We start from the raw sequence: 21,994 nt of genomic DNA, 5'->3' as shown, positions 1-21,994 counted from the left end.
TTTTTTTTATTTTGACTAGTAGTCCCGCAGTAGTCGAAATTCGACTATAATTAATTGGAATTGTAAGTTTGTACACTATTATGATTGTATTTTATACTTCTATAATCACAAATTTCGCCAAGACTACATTATAAAAAATATTAACAAAGACAAACAATATTTAATCTATCTGTTCTCAATTTGACCACAGACGTCAAGAACAAAAGTTTGACAATAAATAGTATGCATGCGTGTGTGCGTCAAATACATGGTACCGTACAATGGGGTAAATAGGGACAAAATCGACCTTCAGATTGAATTTTAAAATAGTTCCAATGAAATAGTCACTGCTCAACCAAAGAAATAAGTTGAGTCTTGAACGTACCTAGGTGATAAAAACCGTTACATAATTTTAATTATTCATTTTAAAGAAATAATCGGTAAAATAATGGCCGTCCCAATTTACCCAGCGTCCGGGGTAAATTGACACGGTTAAGGGTTAAATTGGGATATTTGTAAGGGTTGTCAACTCGCAGTACTGCGATATACAGGTAGGTGCCATATAATTATTTATATGGACCGAAATGATGAATACAATCCATAATTTAAGCACAATACACAACATAGTGTAAATTAGTGAAGTCGTCGTGGCCTAAAGGATAAGACGTCCGGTGCATTCGTGTGTAAGCGATGCACCGGTGTTCGAATCCCGCAGGCGGGTACCAATTTTTCTAATGAAATACGTACTCAAGAAATGTTCACGATTGACTTCCACGGTGAAGGAATAACATCGTGTAATAAAAATCAAACCCGCAAAATTATAATTTGCGTAATCACTGGTGGTAGGACCTCTTGGGAGTCCGCACGGGTAGGTACCACCACCCCGCCTATTTCCGCCGTGAAGCAGTAATGCGTTTCGGTTCGAAGGGTGGGGTAGCCGTTGTAACTATACTGAGACCTTAGAACTTATATCTCATGGTGGGTGGCGCATTTACGTTGTAGATGTCTATGGGTTCCAGTAACCACTTAACACCAGGTGGGCTGTGAGCTCGTCCACCCATCTAAGCAATAAAAAAAAAAAAAAAAAAAAAAAAGAAAAAAAAAAAAAAAATTAAGCTGGTTTCTATTCCGAAGCGATGTGACGTGAATGATAATCAACAATACAATGATCAAAAAAAGTATGTGCGTGTTATATTTTAGAAAATTATTATTTAATTTCCTTAAAAATCACAACTCTGAAACAAATTGATAAAATAGAATAAAAAATAGAAAACAAAAGGACTGGAAATGCAATAATACAATTTTATTTAATCAACATTTTCAAAATAATCTTTGAGCAAGAGTAAGATATCAGGTGAATAAGATAAAAAAACAGCTTTATCTGATTACTGCCAATAATAACAAAAATAAAAGAAATTCTTTCTAAGCTAAATAACTAAACTCAATTAATTCACTCACTCATAATTGGATATATCGGATTTTTAATTAATGTTACATTTAAAATCTGAGGCCTGTTTTTATTTGTGTGTGCGTTTTGAATGTTAACAAAATCATGATTCGATGCGTGAATAGATTCTGAAATAACAAAAGTTTTGATTCGTTTGAGTTCTTTTAACTTTTAATTTTTTTTATTGCTATAAAGAACATACGACCGGCAGATATTACAAGGTAAATGTCGCGAAAAAAAGTAATTATATATATACTTTTCTTTTAACCTTCACATTAACCTTCTTTACATCACGCAATTAAGTGATAGTATAGGCTAAAAAATCTATTATAAGATATCAGTGACAACCCTAACAAGCCATCCCTATTTTGTCTTTTGGCGTTCCAATTTTGTGTTTTCTCGTCTCTAATTTTTCCAGTCTCGTTCCCAATTACCCTACATACGTCCCAATTTTCCCCAAAAAGAAAGGAAAAAATATACATTTTTTATTTTGTCGAAATATTGTATTTAAAATAAGAATATTGCAACTTACCGTTTGTTGTGGTATTTCCAGGTGTATTAAAAACTTATATAAACTGTGATCTTATTGAAAAAACAACGATAATATTACTTTTTTTAAAAGTTCTTTAAGCTGTTTTAAAACTCACTTTTCAACCACTATTTTCAATTTAATTTGACGAATTTTTGGGACCAACTTAACTCATATTTAGTACTTCCATAGTTAACTCGGTTTTTCTTCTATACATTGATAAATATTAACATAAACAAAATTAGGTAGATTCCGTGCTACAGGTACTTTGAGAATCTTCCGCAGGTTTGTCCCAATTTACCCCAGGATCCCAATTTACCCCATGTCATGGTATGTAGTGTATGTAATGTTTTCTTTATTGATTTAATGTATCTTTTATGCATTATTTTAAAAAAATATTAGCATTGTGCACTTCTCTATATTCTCTACAAGTGTGGGAAATTTCATACTCCTCCGTCCGCGCAATTTTCGTAAAAAGTGATACAAAGTTTTTGCTTCACGTATTAATATGTAGATATATTATATTTTCCAACATTTAAATATTAAATGGCTCCTCTGTAATCTTGCGTAAATGTCGCATTAACTAAACAGCCTCTCATATCTCGAAGTGTGTCAATGGTTGACGCCGGTCAAGACGTTATATCGCAGATAAAATATTATTGTGACGTCGACGTATCATATTGTGTGATAAGACACATTTTGTATCAAAATACTTAGGCTAAATTACAATAATATTAATGGACGGATTCATTTGAACAATCATGATTATTGGTGAAAAATAATTACCAATGCTTTTTTTCTAGTTAAAATAATGTTCTGTTAATTTTTTTCATAACAAACTTTTTTTTTTCTTTTAAGCGCGCAAAAAATTTACAGCGTTACAAATTATTTTGAAGGAACTTTTTTTTTACTAAATTATGTAACGTAAATTTGCTGTGCTCCTGGTTTAATTATACTTTAAATTGTAATAAAACCTTACTTCATAAATCAAGACGCTGATCTATTTTGAAAAGTTCGATTTTAGCAACGAGGGCTTCAAATTTAAATTTTATTTAGTAATACAGTAAAAAATTTAAAAAATAATTTTTCAGTAAACGGCCCAATATAATACTTAAATAGTTTTTTTTTTAAATATGCTAAGTCTCGTGATTCTGCTCCATTTTACACCCCTTGTGTCTTAGTAAACAGTAAGTCACCATTATGACACGCTTACATGTGATGAAACACTAGGTTTACAAGTGGAACGATTCGCGCGGACTGAAAAGTTACATTAGCAATGGCCGTAAAAAAGAAGATTACACAGAACTATAAAGTGAGCAATTTTTCCTTTTTTTGACATAACAATAAAGTATTTTACATTATTCTTATTTATTAACGCCATGAAAATATCTACTCGTGACAAAAAAGAGTGCCTCTAAGCAACTATGTCTAAATTTTTTTTTGTTAATTTGCTTCCTTACAGAGATACAATTTAATTTTCGCGCCAAAAATATATCGTTTTGCTAAAATTCCTTCAGTGCAGTTAATCTATGCAAGAATATCCTTAAAGTTTTTATTATGGAGGGTAGAGGTAAGGAGAACCGTCTCATATGGGAGAAGCTTGAAAAAGTGTCCCCTTTCAGCACTAAATAACAGTTCGAAAATGCTCTACAATGGCGCTAGCTTAAGCACAGGCTATGATATGAATTGAGCAGTTGTCAACTGATTGAAGTATGCTGAGTTAGGAAATTACATATATGTAATGACTAGAGTAATTAGTGACAGTGTCATATACAAGACCTCACATGTTTACGTAGTCCAAACTAATTTCGTCAATATAACCTAAAATTATTGCTGTGGTAAAACGTGGAGACATCGATTGCACATTCTTATCGGCTTTAAATAAAATACTTTTTGTGATTTTGTAGTGCTTACAGTGCTTTCGTCGTTTTTTATTTCTCTATCTTATTCTAATAACTTTCAACGCCTTTTTTAAATTTACCCGGTTGCTACTGTAGCGCCATCTTTATTTAGCAGATTTTAACGGACACTTTTTCACACACAGAGACGGTTCTCCTTACCTCTAGCCTCCATTGTTTTTATGCAGATGCTGGCTATAAAAAATTTAAAAGCATTTTTGAGTATACGCTTTGAGTGACGCTTGTAATTTATAGACTGTATGGTCGCATAAAAAGTCTTATCTTGATATAGCTGTAGAAGAAATGTTGCCAGATACAGATGCGTGTTTTTTTTTTTTTTTTAATTAACAATTTTTCTAAATTACTTTAGATTCACAATGAAACGAAACATTATATAAAAAACTGTGCGATTTGTACTCGAAATTATTAATAATTATAGTGTCCGACATAAAGTTTGTTTGTTTATTGAAATAGTTTTCTTAAACACGAAAAGATTATGATAGCGAATAGAGATGTTCTCAGGATATCAGCGTCTGTGAAAAAAAAAAAAACGATGTATAAATCGTGGCCTAAAGGATCAGACGTCCGGTGGTTGCACCGGTGTTCGAATCCCGCAGGCGGGTACCGATTTTTCTAATGAAATACACGTACTTGACAAACGTTCACGATTGACTTCCACGGTGAAGGAATAATATAACGTGTAATAAAAATCAAACCCGCAAAATTACAATTTGCGTAATTACTCGTGGTAGGACCTCTTGTGAGTCCGGACAAGTAGGTAACACCGCCCCACCTATTTCAGCCGTGAAGCAGTAATGCGTTTCGGTTTCAAGGGTGGGGCAGCCGTTGTAACTATACTGAGACATTATATCTCAAGGTGGGTGACGCATTTACGTTGTAGATGTCTATGGGCTCCAGTAACCACTTAACATCAGGTGGGCTGTAAGCTCGTCCACCCATTTAAGCAATAAAAAAAAAACCTAGAACCTCCGACCATAGGACCTGCCGAGCCTATGGGTGGAGAAAAGCGAAAAAAAAAACCCTAAACGTACCGCTGCAGGCGTGGTCTTTCTCTTTGAATCCGCTGTCGGTGTCGCATAGACAGATCTTCTCCTGGGGCGAGTGGACGTAGAGATGGTCTGGAGCCGTCGAGGTTATGTTCGGGACGCCGCAGATCAATTCGTCACCGCACTCGTCGCTGGTCGCGCAGACGTGGTACAGAGCTGAAGCAGAGTCGAAAGCTTAGAGAGATGTATGCAGGACACCTGGTGCTTGGTGAGGCCACGAGTCGGGTTGTAGTGTTGACCGCGGGAACACCCCTACTCTGACCGGGTTTTGACTCCGGATGGAGATCAGACGTAAAGTGTGAGAGTGCAGGTGAGTCGTTTAGTGCGATAAGGCCCTAAGAATACCCGCGGTCTCGCAATCGCGGACCAATCCTACATACCCCACGCGCACTCTAGGCGCGGAGATTTCATAGGAGGTTCAGCCCCGGGCCAAAAAAAAGAAGATATGGACCTATTTTAGTGGGGTCAACGATCCGGTTCAATAGCCCTAATATAACGAAGGTTTCTTTGTTAGAATACCTCGTGTTCAAGTTCGGTGGGTTAACGGTAGGCAACGACTTGACTCTGCTCCTGACATTGCAGACGATCATGAGCGTTGGTAGCCAAACACAAGAAAGAAAGAAAGAAAATGCTGCGCGTATAACTTGGTGCACGTAAAAGAAGCGAAACTTCTTTTGCGGTGTGTTTGTGGTTTTCTTCATTTCTCATCCTTAAATCATATTTCTCTTGTAATAGAGAATGCTGTGTATAAAAGAAACATATAGCTGTAGGTAAAAAATACATACATATATTATATGCAATTCTTTTTATCTATTCGTCGTGAGTACTTCAGTCTATTTGTACAGAATTATAAATTAATAGTGGACCGCCCAGACTTCGCTTGGGTAGTAGCGCATGCGATGTAAAGAATTTTAGGTATTTTTTTTACACATTTTTCTGTATGCACCTGTTTTGAATTGCAATCCAGATTGTTATAATAAATATTGAAACTTATAAATTCTATGGTTGTAATTTGTTTTGTGCATCAATAAAGGAAATAATTGTAAATAGACATGCTTTAACAAAAACCGAATTCAAATAGAAAAAAAAGAGATATTCCAAAACAAAACAATATACACTAAAAACAATAATCATCGGATAAATCGGTTGGCGTGATATTGAGCTATTGAGTTATTCATCTATTTGTCGCGCACGTACTTAATGCAAATTTAAGACTTATATGAATTTTCTCATGGATACCATTATCAGAACTGGACAGCTTTCTAATAAAAAAAGAACCATCAAAATCGATTCACCCAGTCAAAAGTTATGAGGTAACAAACATAGAAAAAAAGCATACAGTCGAATTGAGAACCTCCTCCTTTTTTGAAGTCGGTTAAAAAAAATGATATGTATGGAAAAGGGTAATGATTGGTTGTACTCACATTTGGTTTGCGCTTCGCACTGCCCGTTGACGGGAGGCGAGTTGTCGCCGCACAAGCAACGGGTCGCCGAGTCGTAAGGCGTTCTAACGCACGAACTGCCGCTAATACCGGCGCATTCCGACTGATGAGAACATGATCTGGCTGAAAAATTAAAGTCGAATAGAAAAAATAAAAACGTTTTGAAGCTTGCAACACTTGCAACGGATGGTAGAAATTTGTAGTGGCTTTATTAAGAAAAAAAAAAAGTTAAGTAATATTTTGGTTGAAGGCTTGCAACATTGGGCAGGTATATTGAGTTGAATAAAAGAATTAACGCTTTCGTTTTTTTTTAGATTATTTTTCGCGCTTATTTGATACGAGATTTTTTACCGCCGAAAATAGGACAATAAAAATAATAAGTGGTTAACTTAAAGCTGTGTAAGCCGCTGCAACAATTACACTCCTATTGTTTCGACTGTGGTGTTAATTACGAGCGATCCAAAAACACGATTTTCACGCGAAATAAAGAAGGGACTCTATTCGGACTCTCTCAGGTATCTCAGAAATAGATTTATTCTCAGTATCGTTCGGATTTGTCTCTCCCGGAGTCTACTAGATCATCATCTTGGCCTTACAGCCCAGGGTGGGCCTTAGCCTTAGCTAGTATGTCTCTCAGACTGCTCTGCTCAGGGCTTTCTCCTTCCAGTTCCTGACACCGATAACTTTGAGGTCGTCATCTAACCATCAGAGTTTGGGTCTAGTCTACTGGGAGCTTTTATAACAGAAATCGACATGATTCAGTGCGCCGCGTAGGACACCGGTGACCTACACGCCAGTCAAAGGGGTAATAAAGTTACAATAGCGGCCTTTCGACTTGAAGAATGGCTTTGTTTGTGAATAATAGTGTAGTTCGTAACAGGAAGTCGCTTCCGTGACCTCCAATACAACCTCAACTTCAGGGTTGCCGCGGCACTGACATATTCTAGACGACGCTTCTAAAGATAGCTTCAGAATTCATTTAACTGAATTTATATTTGTAGCAACAGCGTATGTAACTGAAGTTCAAAAAATTATCATATCGAGGGTTGAAGGGTTAAGGTTATGAAGGTAAAAAATTGTTACCCGCCTGCGGGATTCGAACACCGTTGCATCGCTAGATACGAATGCACCGGACGTCCGTCCTTTAGGCCACGACGACTTGTTGCGGAAGAGAGTCAATAATCCCTTGGCACTACGGCAAATGTCACTATTCGTCCCGCAATAGTATGCGCGGGCGGGAGTGCTCCACCGCCACTTATTCGCGGCGTTGGCGGGGCTGACGACCCGTAGAGCTAGGAACTGTCCAGCGGCCAGGGCAATTGCGTTTTTAAACGCATTTCTGTCCGAAATCTAGGATACTGACGCGTAAGCCTGGCTTTGTATTGAATTTAATAAATAAAGAAAAATAAATATGTAACACAACCCTTAAATTTTAATGTTAGGTTAGATCTAAGATTACACCTTGGCGCCTAATTGGCCGGTGTAAATTTGGTTGCGCGGTAATCTGACAGCGCCATCTGTGTTCGTGGGCCAGTAAACTGGGTTAAGGGTTTAATATTTTAATGAGCAACCCTGAGGTACAGGCTTTTCATCCGAATCAATTTTTAGAATATTTAATAAATAACCTAACAAATCAATTCGTTGTTTACGTGCTTTATTCAATTTGAAGTCAGTAGCTTAGCGTTAATGTTTATGATGGAAAAGAAATACGATAAGAAAAACAGAAGGTCCCTCTTTTTATGAATGAAGGATTACTGATGGCCCAGATGCCTTTCCAGTTTCAGCAGGTCAGGTCGAAGGTCCCTCCCTATAGCTCGTTGCGATGGACGTACACACTACTGGAGATAATAAAATGTTGGAGATGAGCTTTTCAAATCGACCTTTTTTTTTCTTCTTTCTCTTCTTCTTCTTTTCTTTTAGTAGCTTAAGCGATTTTTTCAGCTTCTCACAAACGGGTAGGTGAGCTCACGGGCTCAACCTGAGAGAATACCTAACACTGGCCCTAGCAAGAACCATGCTTCGTAAAATCTACCACCGGATCGGAAACACGACCCACTTAAAAGATCCGACGAGAAACTCAGTGGGCTGTGGGTTAGTTCGCTCGTCGAACCCTTAGACGAGATATGTTTTGGGTAATAGCGACTTTGCTTCGCCCCTCGCCTAATTCGGATATGTATCGTGTCACACCATTTTGTTGAATCAGCGTTTTCCCTGAAAATGGCGCTGAGAGTGCCTTCAACCACAACCTTATATCGTTTTGACGCTACTTTCTGATGCCCACGGGCTCGACTGTGCATAAAATTAATCGCAATGCAATAGAACAGCGTTTTCGCATGACATATCAGCTTTTTTTCTGTAATAACAGAAGCAAAAGGCTCAGGAATATGATGCCAATATATACCCCTTCATGAGAGCTGTAAACATTATTAGAGTTGCCCCCGCATCGCGTGCTTCGCCTCGCGTGCCAAACTCTAACCAGCCTTTATATAAGGAAGAGTATGCTTAATCAATAATTTTGATTTGACCTCGAAACCTTTTCATGTCCTTTAGTCGCCTAAGTCTAGGGCATTGAAAATCATTCCCGGGACCCTCGTGCTCGGAGACTTACAATCGTATTACCGGTCAGCATGTTTTTGGAACGAAAACACTTAAAACACAACTAGAGCTTGATAACTTGAAATAGACAGAGACAAACACATAATTCTATCTGAGAACGAATGAGATAAAATACTTCTGAATGTTTCGCTTCTACAGATCGTCTGCTGCACACGTGTAACACCGAATTGCTAATTAGCATATTCGTAGTAAGTCAATCTGGCAAATGCACGCCTTTTTAAGTGAATCGGAACAAAAGATGCACTGATGGAGGGAGCATTTGCCAGATTGACTTACTACGAATATGCTAATTAGCAATTCGGTGTTACACACGTACTTTCTACATTATCACCTTGTTTTCTGGCAAATGTCTTTCAAGAACCCTGCGGAGCCTAATCCAGTATTAGATTATGTTGCTAACTGCGTTTATAACTGTCGAAGTAAGAAATGGGAATTCTCAGGGTCACACTTAATAAATAATAAATAAATATTAATATTTACTAACAGTCACGCCACGTTAACTGGTCCCGTGATAAGTTCGTAAAGAACTTGTGTTACAGGTACCAGATAACGGAAGTAAATATAAGATTTTTATTATACACATACACATATCTATATCTATACTTCTATATCTATACTTCTATATCTATACTTCTATATCTATACTAATATTATAAAGAGGAAAGATTGGTTTGTTTCGAATAGGCTCCGAAAGTACTGGACCGATTTGAAAAATTCTTTTTCCATTAGAAGCCGACATTGTCCCTGATGAACATAGGCTACTTTTTTTTTAATTTTTTTTATTTTTTTTTTTTTATTTCTGGTGTGTTTTAATGTTTCCGAAGCGAAGCGAGGGCGGGGCGCTCGTTTAATATACATCCATAACCCTGGAAAATACATTTATATTTATTATACAAATATCTTCCCATGGCGGGATTCGAACCCGCGACCCCCTTGTGTAGTGACCATGTCACTTACCACTACACCAGACGGCCAGACTTAATTAATCAAATATGACATTAGACATTGTCTGTCAAAGCCAATAGATGTCAAAACGATATTTAGGTACCAATGATTAATGACACCTTTGCCTCATTTTGTTGTTAAGCTCAATTATTTCAATGGCTTCTTTTGTGTTATTATTACTGTGACCATTTGAACTGTTTTGGCCGGACAGTTGTGTTTTTTAAAACACTATCCGTTTTTTGACGTGATAACGTCTTAAAAATCGATGAACGCCGGCTGCACATATGAAAAAGTGTCACGTTCCGTCCGAGCCTGAGCGTGCGAGCGAGAGCGCAGAAAGAGCGATAGAGAGGCACGATGGGCCCAGGCTTTGGGTGAATATGGATCATATTATAAGGCCATTGTTTTTTAATAACCAATCTCGTGTTAATGAGCGTATTAATATTTTTCTATAGGTTTTTTTTGTTGCCCGTGTAGGAAGACGAGCATACGGTCCACCTGATGGTGAGGGGCTACCATCCCACATGGACTTCAGCAATGCCAGGGGCAGAACCAAGCCGCTGCCTACCGCTTAATACTCTCCACAAGCCTCGTTTGAAGAACGACATGTCATAGCGCTCGGGAAACACCGTGGAGGGGAGCTTATTCCATAGCCGGATGGTACGTGGCAAAAAAAGACTTCTGGAAACGCACTGTGGATGACCGCAGTGGCTCCAGGTAGTATGGGTGAACTCTACTCCGGTGGCGGGCGGTGCGATGGTAAAAACGAGATGACGGTATCATTCGAACAATTCCTCAGAGCACGCCCCATGGAACATACGGTACAAAATACAGAGGGAACCGAAGTCCCTCCGCAGACCCAGAGGTTCCAAACGATCCGTGAGAATGGGTTTATCGACAATCCGAACGGCCCTCCTCTGTATGGAATCAAATGGAAGAAGCTGGTATTTGGGAGCCCCAGTCCAGAGATGGGAGCAGTACTCCACGCGAGGCCGGACTTGTGGTTTATAAAGCAAAAGTCTTTGTCCAGGCGTGAAGTACCGCCTCGTTCTGTTGAGGACTCCCAGTATTTTGGACGCCAACTTGGCTTTGCCTTCTATATGACTCCGAAATTGGACATCACTCGAAACGTCGGCCCCAAGTATCCCATTTGTTCATTGTCCTGTTTTTTTAATACAAAAATAATGGCTACCATAGTTAGTATTTTTTTTTTTATTGCTTAGATGTGTGGACGAGCTCACAGCCCGCCTGGTGTTAAGTGTTTACTGGAGCCCATAGACATCTACAACGTAAATGCGCCACACACCTTGAGATATAGTTCTAAGGTCTCAGTATAGTTACAACGGCTGCCCCACCCTTCAAACCGAAACGCATTACTGCTTCACGGCAGAAATAGGCGGGGCGGTGGTACCTACCCGTGCGGACTCACAAGAGGTCCTACCACCACACAGGATTTTTATTGCACGATGTTATTCCTTCACCGTGGAAGTCAATCGTGAACATTTGTTGAGTATTTCATTAGAAAAATTGGAACCCGCCAGCGAGATTCGAACACCGGTGCATCGCTCGATACAAATGCACCGGACGTCTTATCCTTTAGGCCACGACGACTTTTAGGAATTAAGGAAACAATATGGCGTTTTCTCTGTTCGCAATGTGCACGCGCTGTTTTGTGGTTATCGATTGAATGGTAAGACACGAAATTGTAACAAACACTAGTTCACTTTCGTATTTACAATATTAGTCTGCGAATATTGATAGGTTAAATGTGTCATTTTTTTGTGTTTCAAAATATAGGGAAAATTTTGACAGTAGGTACCTACATTTTCCTTTAAATATCGCCGGCTGTAATTTTTATATGGGCAATTTATTTATTGAAACCTGAACATTTAAGACGTATTCATTTTAAAAGAATGCGTTAATTCTTTTATTGATTTTCTGAAATAAAAGTTTGAGTGGTGATAAGTAATATTGATCAAAAAATAACTTCGATTCGGATGTCGAAACTTATAAAAAAAGAATTGCCATAGTACGTAAAATGTCACGTAAAGAATATAGAAAAAAAAAACTGTTTTAACAAACAATAATTTTTAAATTTCAAACACTAGTTTATAGTTTAATTTAAAATATACACTTACTCAGCACTGACGACTCGCTGGCTTAAAATAACGCTACAAAAACATGCTATTTTCTTTAAGCGAATTATAACTAAGTGATAGCACACTAATCATTTGCGGTTTACCTACAAGCAGTTTTGTAACTCCGGTGCTCTAAGCGGGAGCATGCTACTGATACAGTTTCTAATCTTACCTGGTGGGGTGGTTGGCCCTACTGGTTTAGGTGGTGGCGTGACGCTTTTTCCGAACGTCGTCAGCGCCTCTGACGACTCCCCGATGAACCACGCGGTGAGCAACAGCGGTAATATAGCCGCGATCGCTTGCCGTCTACACCACATCTCGATGCGAGCAAATACACGCATACTTATTAATCACAGAGTCCCTTAATTTTAAGTTTTTTTCTTCTTTTGTTTGTTTTTTGAATTTCGTGCTCTGATTATTTCGCAATTGAATAAATAATCGAATTAATTGCGTTTCGAATATCAAATTGAGAGCGTGAATGTTTTTGTTCAAATGCCGATTGAAAGAGAGCGTCTAAACACAGATTCGAAGTTTCATATCAAGATGTGGTGTAGGAAATATGGGTGTTTTTTTAAATTGTTCTTCGTTTGTTTTGTCATGGAATAATCACGTGAAATCATTTAAAATGGCGCAGAGTTCATTTCGTTATCTCAAATCCGCGAACTATTGTACTTTATTTACATTATCGACTGTTTAATTTGGAATAAAAATTTTATGTTCTGAACGTTTAGCTCCGAAATTTCGACTTGTCCACAAGCTGCCAAAAGGGAAAGTCGTGTAATAAGTAATAATGTATACAAAGAACGAATAAGTTATCTGTTTAAAAGTCGGTATGAGAATACGACTAACTATCAAAGTTACATGATCACATGAAGCTTTGCTTTTCAGACGAAGCTTATCTTCAGATGGTGCTTCAGCTTAAACTCCTCAAGCACTCAGCGGTGCTTACCTAACGTTGACAAAGCTCCACTGGCGGCGAAATAACAACAGCTAGCCCCGATTCAACGAAGTTTGATTCTAAAATTGTGGCCGCTATTGTTTCGGGCGTTGGATAATTAACTTAAGTAGCACCGCCAATGGGAATACGTTCACAACAGTCAAGCATACACAGTGTTTTAACAAAGCGTGTTTTTTTTTGCAGTGTAATCTATTGCTGTTGTCTTACCCGGTGAAGCGGTGGTCGTCGCAGGCCTAGGCGGTTCGGTGTTCGCTTTACCGAACGACGATATACCGAACGCGTCGGTCGTTGGCATTCTCAACCATCCGACCGTCAGTACGGCCATAACCGCGAATAGTTTTGATGGGAACATTTTTATCGAAGCTTCACGCTGATTTAAATGAAAATCTGTAGTTATCTGATTTTGTAGGCAGAAGTGAGAATGCAATCTATAACACCGTTGTTAAGGAACCGTTAGCAATGCCGAAGCGTTGCAAACGGGCCGACATATTTTGTTGTACACGGTATTTTATTGCGGATTGTTTTTCCTTTTTTTTCTATATATATATATATATGTATTAAAGCGGTGGTTTTTTTTTCCTATAGCTTGTGTTAGTGACGTGCTTAACTTTACCTAATTACAAATGTTATTTTATTACGTTCTATAGTACAGTATGCTCTATGTACATATCGTAATCACATGGAAATCTATATTGACCCTGCCAGATGGATTTTCAGGAGGTCATTTCATTACGATGATTAAGATAGAAATAGAAATAAATACGTATTACAAATGTCACGTAAATTGCCGTTATATACAAGCTTCGTTGCCATAAAGTAAACAAACGTGATAACATTTATTAAAAGTAGGTAATTTAAAAACTTTATTATTTACAAAGTATATTATGTAATATAATTCGGAGAGATCTTGAGTGATTTTTTTTTTAATTTCCTTGTTGTAAATTAAATTTCGTTTTCAAATTTACAAGGCATAAAATAAAACAGTAAAACTTTTCAATTATGTTACATAATCAGTTTTAAGGACAGTCAACATTGGGTTGAAATTCGCTGTGTCTCTTACCAGTAGCTAGTAGAGAGTTAGGAGACGGGGACGATGATGGTTTCTCTGTCTTAATAACGCCGAAAACAGGACTAAAAACAGCGTTATTACGTCCGAAGTTGATCCATAGTAGCATTGTTGCTAAAGCAATCTTTTGTTGCATTCTCATCATGATTGTAAGACTGATATGGTTTTTCTGAAATCGTTACGAAACATTATTCTGTCATTCGAATTGAAAACCGCCTGCACGCACGAAAAAGTGTCACGTTCCTCCTGAGCCTTAACGTGTACGCGAGAGCGCGAAACAAGCGATAGAGAAGCGCGATCAGCCTTTTTTTTTTTTTCTCCGTGACGTGTAGGTGAGCTCACAGGGCTCAAACCGGGAGTGTTGCTAACACTGGCCCTAGCAAGAGCAGTGCTTCGCAGAATCTACCACCGGATCGAAAACGCGACCCACTGAGAAGATCCGACGAGAAACTCAGTGGGCTTGATCTGAGGGTTACCAGGAGCATAGACCAGACCCAAGCGTTGGCTTATGACACATTTATTTCTCTTCTCGCGTGACATCAGAGCTAACAGTTCGTATATTTCTGCTAATGACGTTGTTACGTAAAACTGTCGTCCGTAAAATGATTTTACAGACAACCATTTTTTCTGTTGACTTTGATTGCTGATAAATATGATTGCACCTAATATTGTAAATGTTCACCGCTATCTATTGAACGCTTAAATCGCTACGCGTAAATCGTTTGAGAGGAACTCCTTATTAATGTCTTCATGCAAACCTTCACTAACGCACAGTTATTGTTTTATTTTATTAAGCATTTTCTTTTTATAATGGGACGAATGGCAATGTTTTGTTACGTATTAATTTTACGTCCTGTAAAGAAAACGAAGAGAGAAAGGTTTATTTTGTAGTTAGTTAAAATCGTTCACACGTAAAACGCACACACAAACGCAAAATAAATTTCCATAAACATTCTGTGATCTGTGATATGTTTTATTTTTCACGCCAATTGTGCAGACACGCCTATACGTGGTAAATCGGTGCTTGGCTAACATGTGTTTTGTTTGTCCCATTATAATAGAAAATGCTTACCCGTCGGCGGTGTTGGCTTAGCGGCCGGCGGGCGCGTATTCGAAACTCCAAACGTGCTGAGGGCTTGATGCGATTCGCCGATAAGTCTCGCCAGTACGCCAAACAGAACAACGGCTAGTCGAACTCGAAACATCTTGGTTAGAAAACGAAAAACAATGGATCCGTATACTTATTAACGTACACGCTAATAAAATAAATATAAAAATACTAGCTAACCCGGCAGACTTCATAGTGCCTCAATCGATAAATAAAAGACCTAAACTTTTGTATAAAATAAACTTGAAACAAACAAAACGAATCCGTCTGACGGGGGACACATCAAAGGAAAAACAAAATTGTTATTTTTATTTAATTCCGAGCATTTTCATATTTATCTGCCTTTTAAACCTTCTCTGGACTTCCACAAATAATACAAGACCAAAATTTGCCAAATCGGTCCAGCCGTTTTAGCGCGACTCGAGACTCGACAGAAATTCATTTTTATACATAGATAGAAGATAATATAATATTTCGGGATAAAGTGAAGTATTCGATAAACTGTAATAGACATCTAATATAGTGGTCGGCAACTCGCGGCTGTTTGACCCCTCAGTCGCAGCTCTCCCGTGAAACATTTAGTCCAGACACGGAATATTATTTAAATAAAGATACACGATAAAAAAAAACGACTCTGAACATATTTCAATGGTCCTTTTGGTTAACAAGTTCGCCGACCACTGATCTAAAACATTAGATAAAGCGTTTTGGTCGTTATCCGTGTATGACTGTTTACATGATTAAATCGAGTTTTACTGTTAATCTCTGTGACCTACTACGAAAACTTTATTAGTTACGCAATAATATGAAAAAACAAAAAAATTTTTAATGCAATTATTAAAATCCTATTATAGAAGTTTTACAGAATGCCTTCATTCATTGGTGTTGCGAAGAAAAATCTCTACGAGACTTTGTCTTTTCACAAGTTGCGTCATTTTTATGCTTTTTGGTGTTGCGAAGAAAAATCTCTACGAGACTTTGTCTTTTCACAAGTTGCGTAATTTTTATGCTTTTTTGTAACATAGGCCGAATGGCGCGCTAGGTTATACATTAAATTAATTTCTTTTAACTATATATTATTATTTTGTTACATTAACGCGTTCTTAATATTTACACTAAGATTTCGAAATAAAGGGACAAATTAATAAACGAATACAAAACAAAATTAATATTTCTCGCATTGCGATTCACACTCTCAATTTTATTAACGTTCTATGTCTATTGGAATTGCAAATGACGGGCGGTTGTCAGCTCTGTTTTTAGCGAGAGAAAAAAAAGACGTTGGATTGGCTTACATGCGTTCGATTGTCTTAAAATTAAATGGAGATATATTTTTTTCTAAATATAATATTCACGCTTAGAATAAATGTTTTGTATTTATGAGTCAGATTTGCTTTTTCAACTATTGTTTGATAGTTCGAACCATTGTTTTCAAGTAGATGTAACATTATTAAACATTATTAGCTTTTTGGAGTGTATCTAGCGAGGTTATTCGATTTCATGTACAATGGTATGGCCTGGTACAATGAAATATCATTATGTAATGATATTCCGTAACAAAGCGATAGAAACACGACTCATAAAAACAAAATAAAAAATACGATAATACATCAAGAATACATTTGCAAAAGTCTAAATTCCATGTTGTTTTGCATTAATATTCAAAAATTATAGTGTAATTACATAATTAAGTGTCAATTAACACTTCGAGCACAATGTATATTCATATTTTTGTTTAAAAACATTAAAAAGTATCATTTAAAAAAATATTGAAAAAACCATTTGCATCTTGTTAAAGGCGAACCACATCTTAATTTTTATTTTCTTTCGGATACAGATTACAGAGGCAACGATATTTCTCCCTACATATTCGCTGGTACCCTGTGGCGGTAGCCATCATACAATACAATATATTTGACAAATGTCTGAATCTCGCTTACGACACTTTCAAGATAAGCTTGCATATAATATACAAGTTCCGAACAACAACATTCGGACCCTCGGTCTACCGAATAATACCACTCGCTCGGAGGAAGATCTTGCCTTTGTCGTATAAATCTACAAGCCTAAGGGGCTACTCCCGCTTCTGAGCCCACGTGCTCAACCTGAGAGAGTTTCCTAACACTAGCTCCAGCAAGAGCAGTGCTTCGCTGAGTCTACCACCGGATCGGAATCGCGACTCTGAGAAGATCCGTTGAGAAACTGAGTGGACTGTGTCTATTGGTTAGTTTCTAGGGCTTTTAGAGAGGCTTAAAGCCGTGCGTTGCTTGCGACGGTGGCTGTGCGTAGTTCTGTCACGGTCGGACAAGCGATTTCCACATCCGGGAAACATTTTACAACACGATTAACAAGTTTGTTTGATCATCCTCTTATATGCGTTTACTATCTATCTTATATAAGTCTACAGTGTTTTTTACGGATGTTCCGTTATAACTACTGAACCGTGCATCCGATTGACTTGAAACTTGGTATCCATGTAGAAAATACACGTACTTAATGGATAGGCTAATATTTATATGAGTGTTGGACTCCCTACACCAGTTGCGGGGGCGTTAATGATGAGAATCTTTATGGGGGTGAGAAATAATAATGTTAATTTTAAATGGCCAGCGAAGCGGACGGGTACAGCTAGTTTATGTATATATTTAATTGTATATAAGTATATATGTCAGTCTCTGGTACTCATGAAACAGCGAATCCTAAATTGGGACCGGATGTAGGTGCGTGATTTGTTCCCAGCTATTTTATTTATTTAATTAGAATCTCTGGTTAGCAGTACAATACCTGATGTCTACGCAACTGCGGTATGTTTGAACTGTTGACCTTAAAGAACATTGCATGTTAATGTATTAGTCTGGTAAATGTTATCTTGTTTAACGTAAGGTTCTGAAGGCTGAATATTTACGAGTTAAATTAAGGTCGGCTCGACCAATACTTGTCTGAGGGGAAAAAAAACGCGAAACCGTTTTAGGAGCAGGGAGAGATAAATTGACGGTCTTATAGCTAAGAGCGATCTCTCCCAGACAACCGCTTTGGACAAGAATCACTTTAGGAAACAAATTACACGCGGTCTAACTATCGAATATACGGTGGTATCTACCCGTGTGGACTCACAAGAGGTCCTACTACTAGTAAGTACCACCAGCTTCAATGCTTGAACCAGGGTACGTTAAGGACAGAAATAGGCGACATTTGAGATCTGACATTTGCTACGAGTTTGAATAATACAATAACAGTTATTGCGTTTTGCCGCAACTGAACCGCGTGCATAAGTGATATTGTGTTTTAAGAAGACACAGAAACCTACTTGATTACTGATTATAGCCCGTAATCTGAGATGGGCAGATGCGATCTACAGATATTTCTGTTGTGTGATAGGAATGAGTTTATTCTACTAATCCTATTTCGTTACAGGCAAAAAAGTTTTTCAAACGCTTACTTACGTAAACTTACTAGTGGTAGGACCTCTTGTGAGTCCGTGCGAGTAGATACCACCACCCTACCTATTTCTGCCGTGAAGCAACAATTCGTTTCGGTTTGAAGGGTGGGGCAGCCGTTGTAACTATACTTGAGAACTTAGAACTTATATCTCAAGGTGGGTGGCGCATTTACGTCGCGAGGTCTCAGAATAGTTACAACGGCTGCTCCGCCCTTCAAACCGAAACGCATTACTGCTTCACGGCAGAAATAGGCAGGGTGGTAGTACCTACCCGTGCAGACTCACAAGAGGCCCTACCACCAGTAAGGTTTTTTAAATAATAGGCGTTAAACAGAGGTTGCATACGACGAAGCTGGTGGTATGTAATTGTTGTTGCTGATGGGCCTCAATGATGTCAGAGCCACTGTCAATTGCTGAGGACTCTTCTGAAAGCCCGTTTGAAGAAGGGCATGATGTAGTGACTGAGAACTATCGTGAAGGGGAGTTCGGTCCAGAGTCGGATGATGTGCAGCAGAAAATATTTCTAGAATTACACTATGGATGAACGTAACGAGTCTAGTAGGGAGGGTTAGTAAAAAGGAAATTTAAGAATCATCTCAAATAAATCTTTAGGGCATTTGTCTACTATCGGATTCTCCGGATTTTAGGCCTCTCAAGCACCTGTCATCGTCTTTGTCGATAATAACGAAGAGTTCGACGAGTGAACTAATCCATAGACGCAGCCCAGTGAGTTTCTCACCGGATCTTCCTAGTGGGTCGCGTTTCTGGTCCGGTGGTAGGTTCAGCGAAGCACTGTTAGCAAATTCTCTCAGGTCGAGCCCGCGAGCTCACTTACCCGTCAGGCCATAGCTGGTATAGACCCCTAGGCTACCAGCGAATAAATAGGGAAAAAGTGTCCATTCTTAAAGCTGAATCATATTAAATTATCGTTTAATTAAGGGAACAATAATTTTTTTTCGTAAAAACGAATCTATTGAGATTAATTAGCATTGAAATTATAAAATAAAAAAACAATTTTTTTTTCCGGTAAGTGTAGTTCGACCTTAACAATATTTGTTTTTTTATGAAAGAACAAAATGGCTGTTCTGTAGCCGTAAAATAAAACAATATAATATCCGTGTTTTATTACTAAAGTGATTAAAGCCGGCGGTGCAAGTGAATCGAAAATGAAACAATTTTTTTTTATCACAATTTATATAAATAAACAATTTTATAACGTAGTTTCTTTCAATTTCATTACGTTTTTTTTTTCTTTTTTTTTCTAAAACGTCAAAATATATCAAAGAAAGCTAGTGCATAAAGCCGTGTTCGCATTAAAATGTCGTTTATTTTTATTTTTGTTTTTAATATTCGTATCCGCTTTTAATATTATTTTTTTGTTTTGAATTTTATAAGATTTTTACTTTACTCGTTTTTTTTTAATTGAAATATATATGTATTTATGGAAACACAGTGAGTAGAGTTAGTTATTTACGGTTGGCGAGTCCCGGCGGTGGCGCGGCACTGACTCCGAAGCGAACTGACGTACATAGCTGTTGTTCGAACGATTAGATCGTCTTGATGTACAGGATGTGGTTTTTTGAGAAGAAAAATATTATATTTCTGTCGTAAAGCAGTAATTCGTTTCGGTTTGAAGGCTGGGGCAGCCGTTGTAACTATACTGGGATCTTAGAACTCATATCTCAAGGTGGGTGGCGTATTAATGTTGTAGATGTCTATGAGCTCCACTTAACACCAGGTGGGCTGTGAGCTCGTCAAAGATGATTGTCGTGTATTAATTGATTTATTAATTGATTGTTTCGTTATTCTTATTTTTCCACGAAAGTTAAGAATGAGTCATAAAATAGCAGATGTTAAAGTTGCAGTTGTCATTTGTTCCTCCTAAATAATATAAATAAATAAAGCTCGACTGTCGCCTATAGAGGTTTTTTTATTTTATTTCTTAGATGGGTGAACGAGCTCACAGCCCACCTGATGTTAAGTGGTTACTGGAGCCCATGGACATCTACAACGTAAATGCACCACCCACCTTGAGATATAAGTTCTAAGATCTCAGTATAGTGACAACGGCTGCCCCACCCTTCAAACCGAAACGCATTACTGCTTCACGGCTGAAATAGGAAGGGTGGTGGTACCTACCGGCGCGGACTCACAAGAGGTCCTGTACAGATAAGTAGCAGTCTCACTTACGGAGGTCCATGAGGGGAAAACGACTCTCTCTGACAAAGGTTTCTGTTTCTCGCTAATAGAGGTTTTGGTGGCTTAAAATTACGGATCCTGGCTATTATTCTCACTTATAGAGTTTTCTCACTTACCCAGGTTTGACTGTATTCTAAATCATAGACAGTAGATAGATAAATAAATATATATGTCGTGGATAACGACTTTAGTAATATTACATTGATTATTATTTTAAATGATAAAATGTTGTTTTGATAAATATCACAAAAATGTAAGGTAGACGCCGTAACGTCAGAGTATAAAATGGCGGTACGTGGACAGAGTCGTCTCATTCCGTGTCAGACAGTCAGTCCGACTCAGTCAGTCAGTCGGTATGTTGGAACGAAACTGTCGGTTTACCGAAAATGATTTGTTGAGAGTTTCAATAATTATTATTCAAAAGGTTTTATTGACTTTACTGCAATAAACTGAGTTCTACCGAATACGAATGATGACGGAAACTACCGCTCAGCCATCCCTGGCGCGCCGTCATATATATATATATATTTTTTTTTTTTAAATACCTACTTCATTAAAATATTGGCCACTACTCGTTGCTAACGCTCGTGCTGGCCTGTAACAGGTATACTACGCGCGTGCGTTTGAGTGCCTCGCATTCACTCTCGCTCTGTCTCTTTCTATTCCCCCTCCCCAGGAGCGTTGAAAGTTTAACGCAACCTCGTTGGAAGTCACATTAGAAGTTTCACTTAAAAAAAAAACTAAATTTCTCAAAAAGCAACACCCCGTATAACCCATATTTAAATATGCCCCCCACCCCACCCTTAATATATTATGGCAGACCCCAGCGGCCAAGGGAAAGCCAAAGAACAATTCCTTTGTTCGAAAAGGTCAAATAATTTCAGATCCAAATTTAAGTAAGGGGTTATTATTGTGGCAAAAAGACCTTCGTAAGAAGAAATTGATAAAAAAAAACACCACATTCTCTGTGGATGGGAGATGAGTGAAGATGCGTTTTCTGTGGACATTTTCTTCCAACATGCTGGTTTTTTTTTATTGCTTAGATGGTTGGATAAGCTCACAGACTACCTGGTGTTAAGTTGTTACTGGAGCCCATAGACATCTACAACGTAAATTCTGCCACCCACCTTGAGATATAAGTTCTAAGGTCTCACTATAGTTAC

At 38.0% G+C, this 21,994-nt stretch overlaps 2 protein-coding genes across 3 annotated transcripts in view; both read right to left on the bottom strand.

Annotated features, from left to right (window-relative positions):
- Window positions 1-21,994, bottom strand: part of LOC134199623 (uncharacterized) — a 500,100-nt gene that overhangs the window by 142,156 nt on the left and 335,950 nt on the right. The window lies entirely within an intron of this gene.
- Window positions 1,268-20,150, bottom strand: LOC101738427 (uncharacterized). Its single transcript, XM_062670928.1, has 5 exons — window positions 20,107-20,150; window positions 14,080-14,254; window positions 6,345-6,485; window positions 4,906-5,076; window positions 1,268-4,386 (listed from the first exon to the last, which is right to left on the bottom strand). Exons 2-5 carry the CDS (start codon window positions 14,228-14,230, stop codon window positions 4,316-4,318), a joined length of 534 nt encoding a protein of 177 aa, XP_062526912.1. The 5' UTR covers window positions 14,231-14,254; window positions 20,107-20,150; the 3' UTR covers window positions 1,268-4,315.

This window comes from Bombyx mori, chromosome 11, assembly GCF_030269925.1.
Source record: "Bombyx mori chromosome 11, ASM3026992v2".
Classification (NCBI taxonomy): Eukaryota; Metazoa; Arthropoda; class Insecta; order Lepidoptera; family Bombycidae; genus Bombyx; species Bombyx mori.
This window is presented reverse-complemented; position numbering and strand designations above follow the sequence as displayed.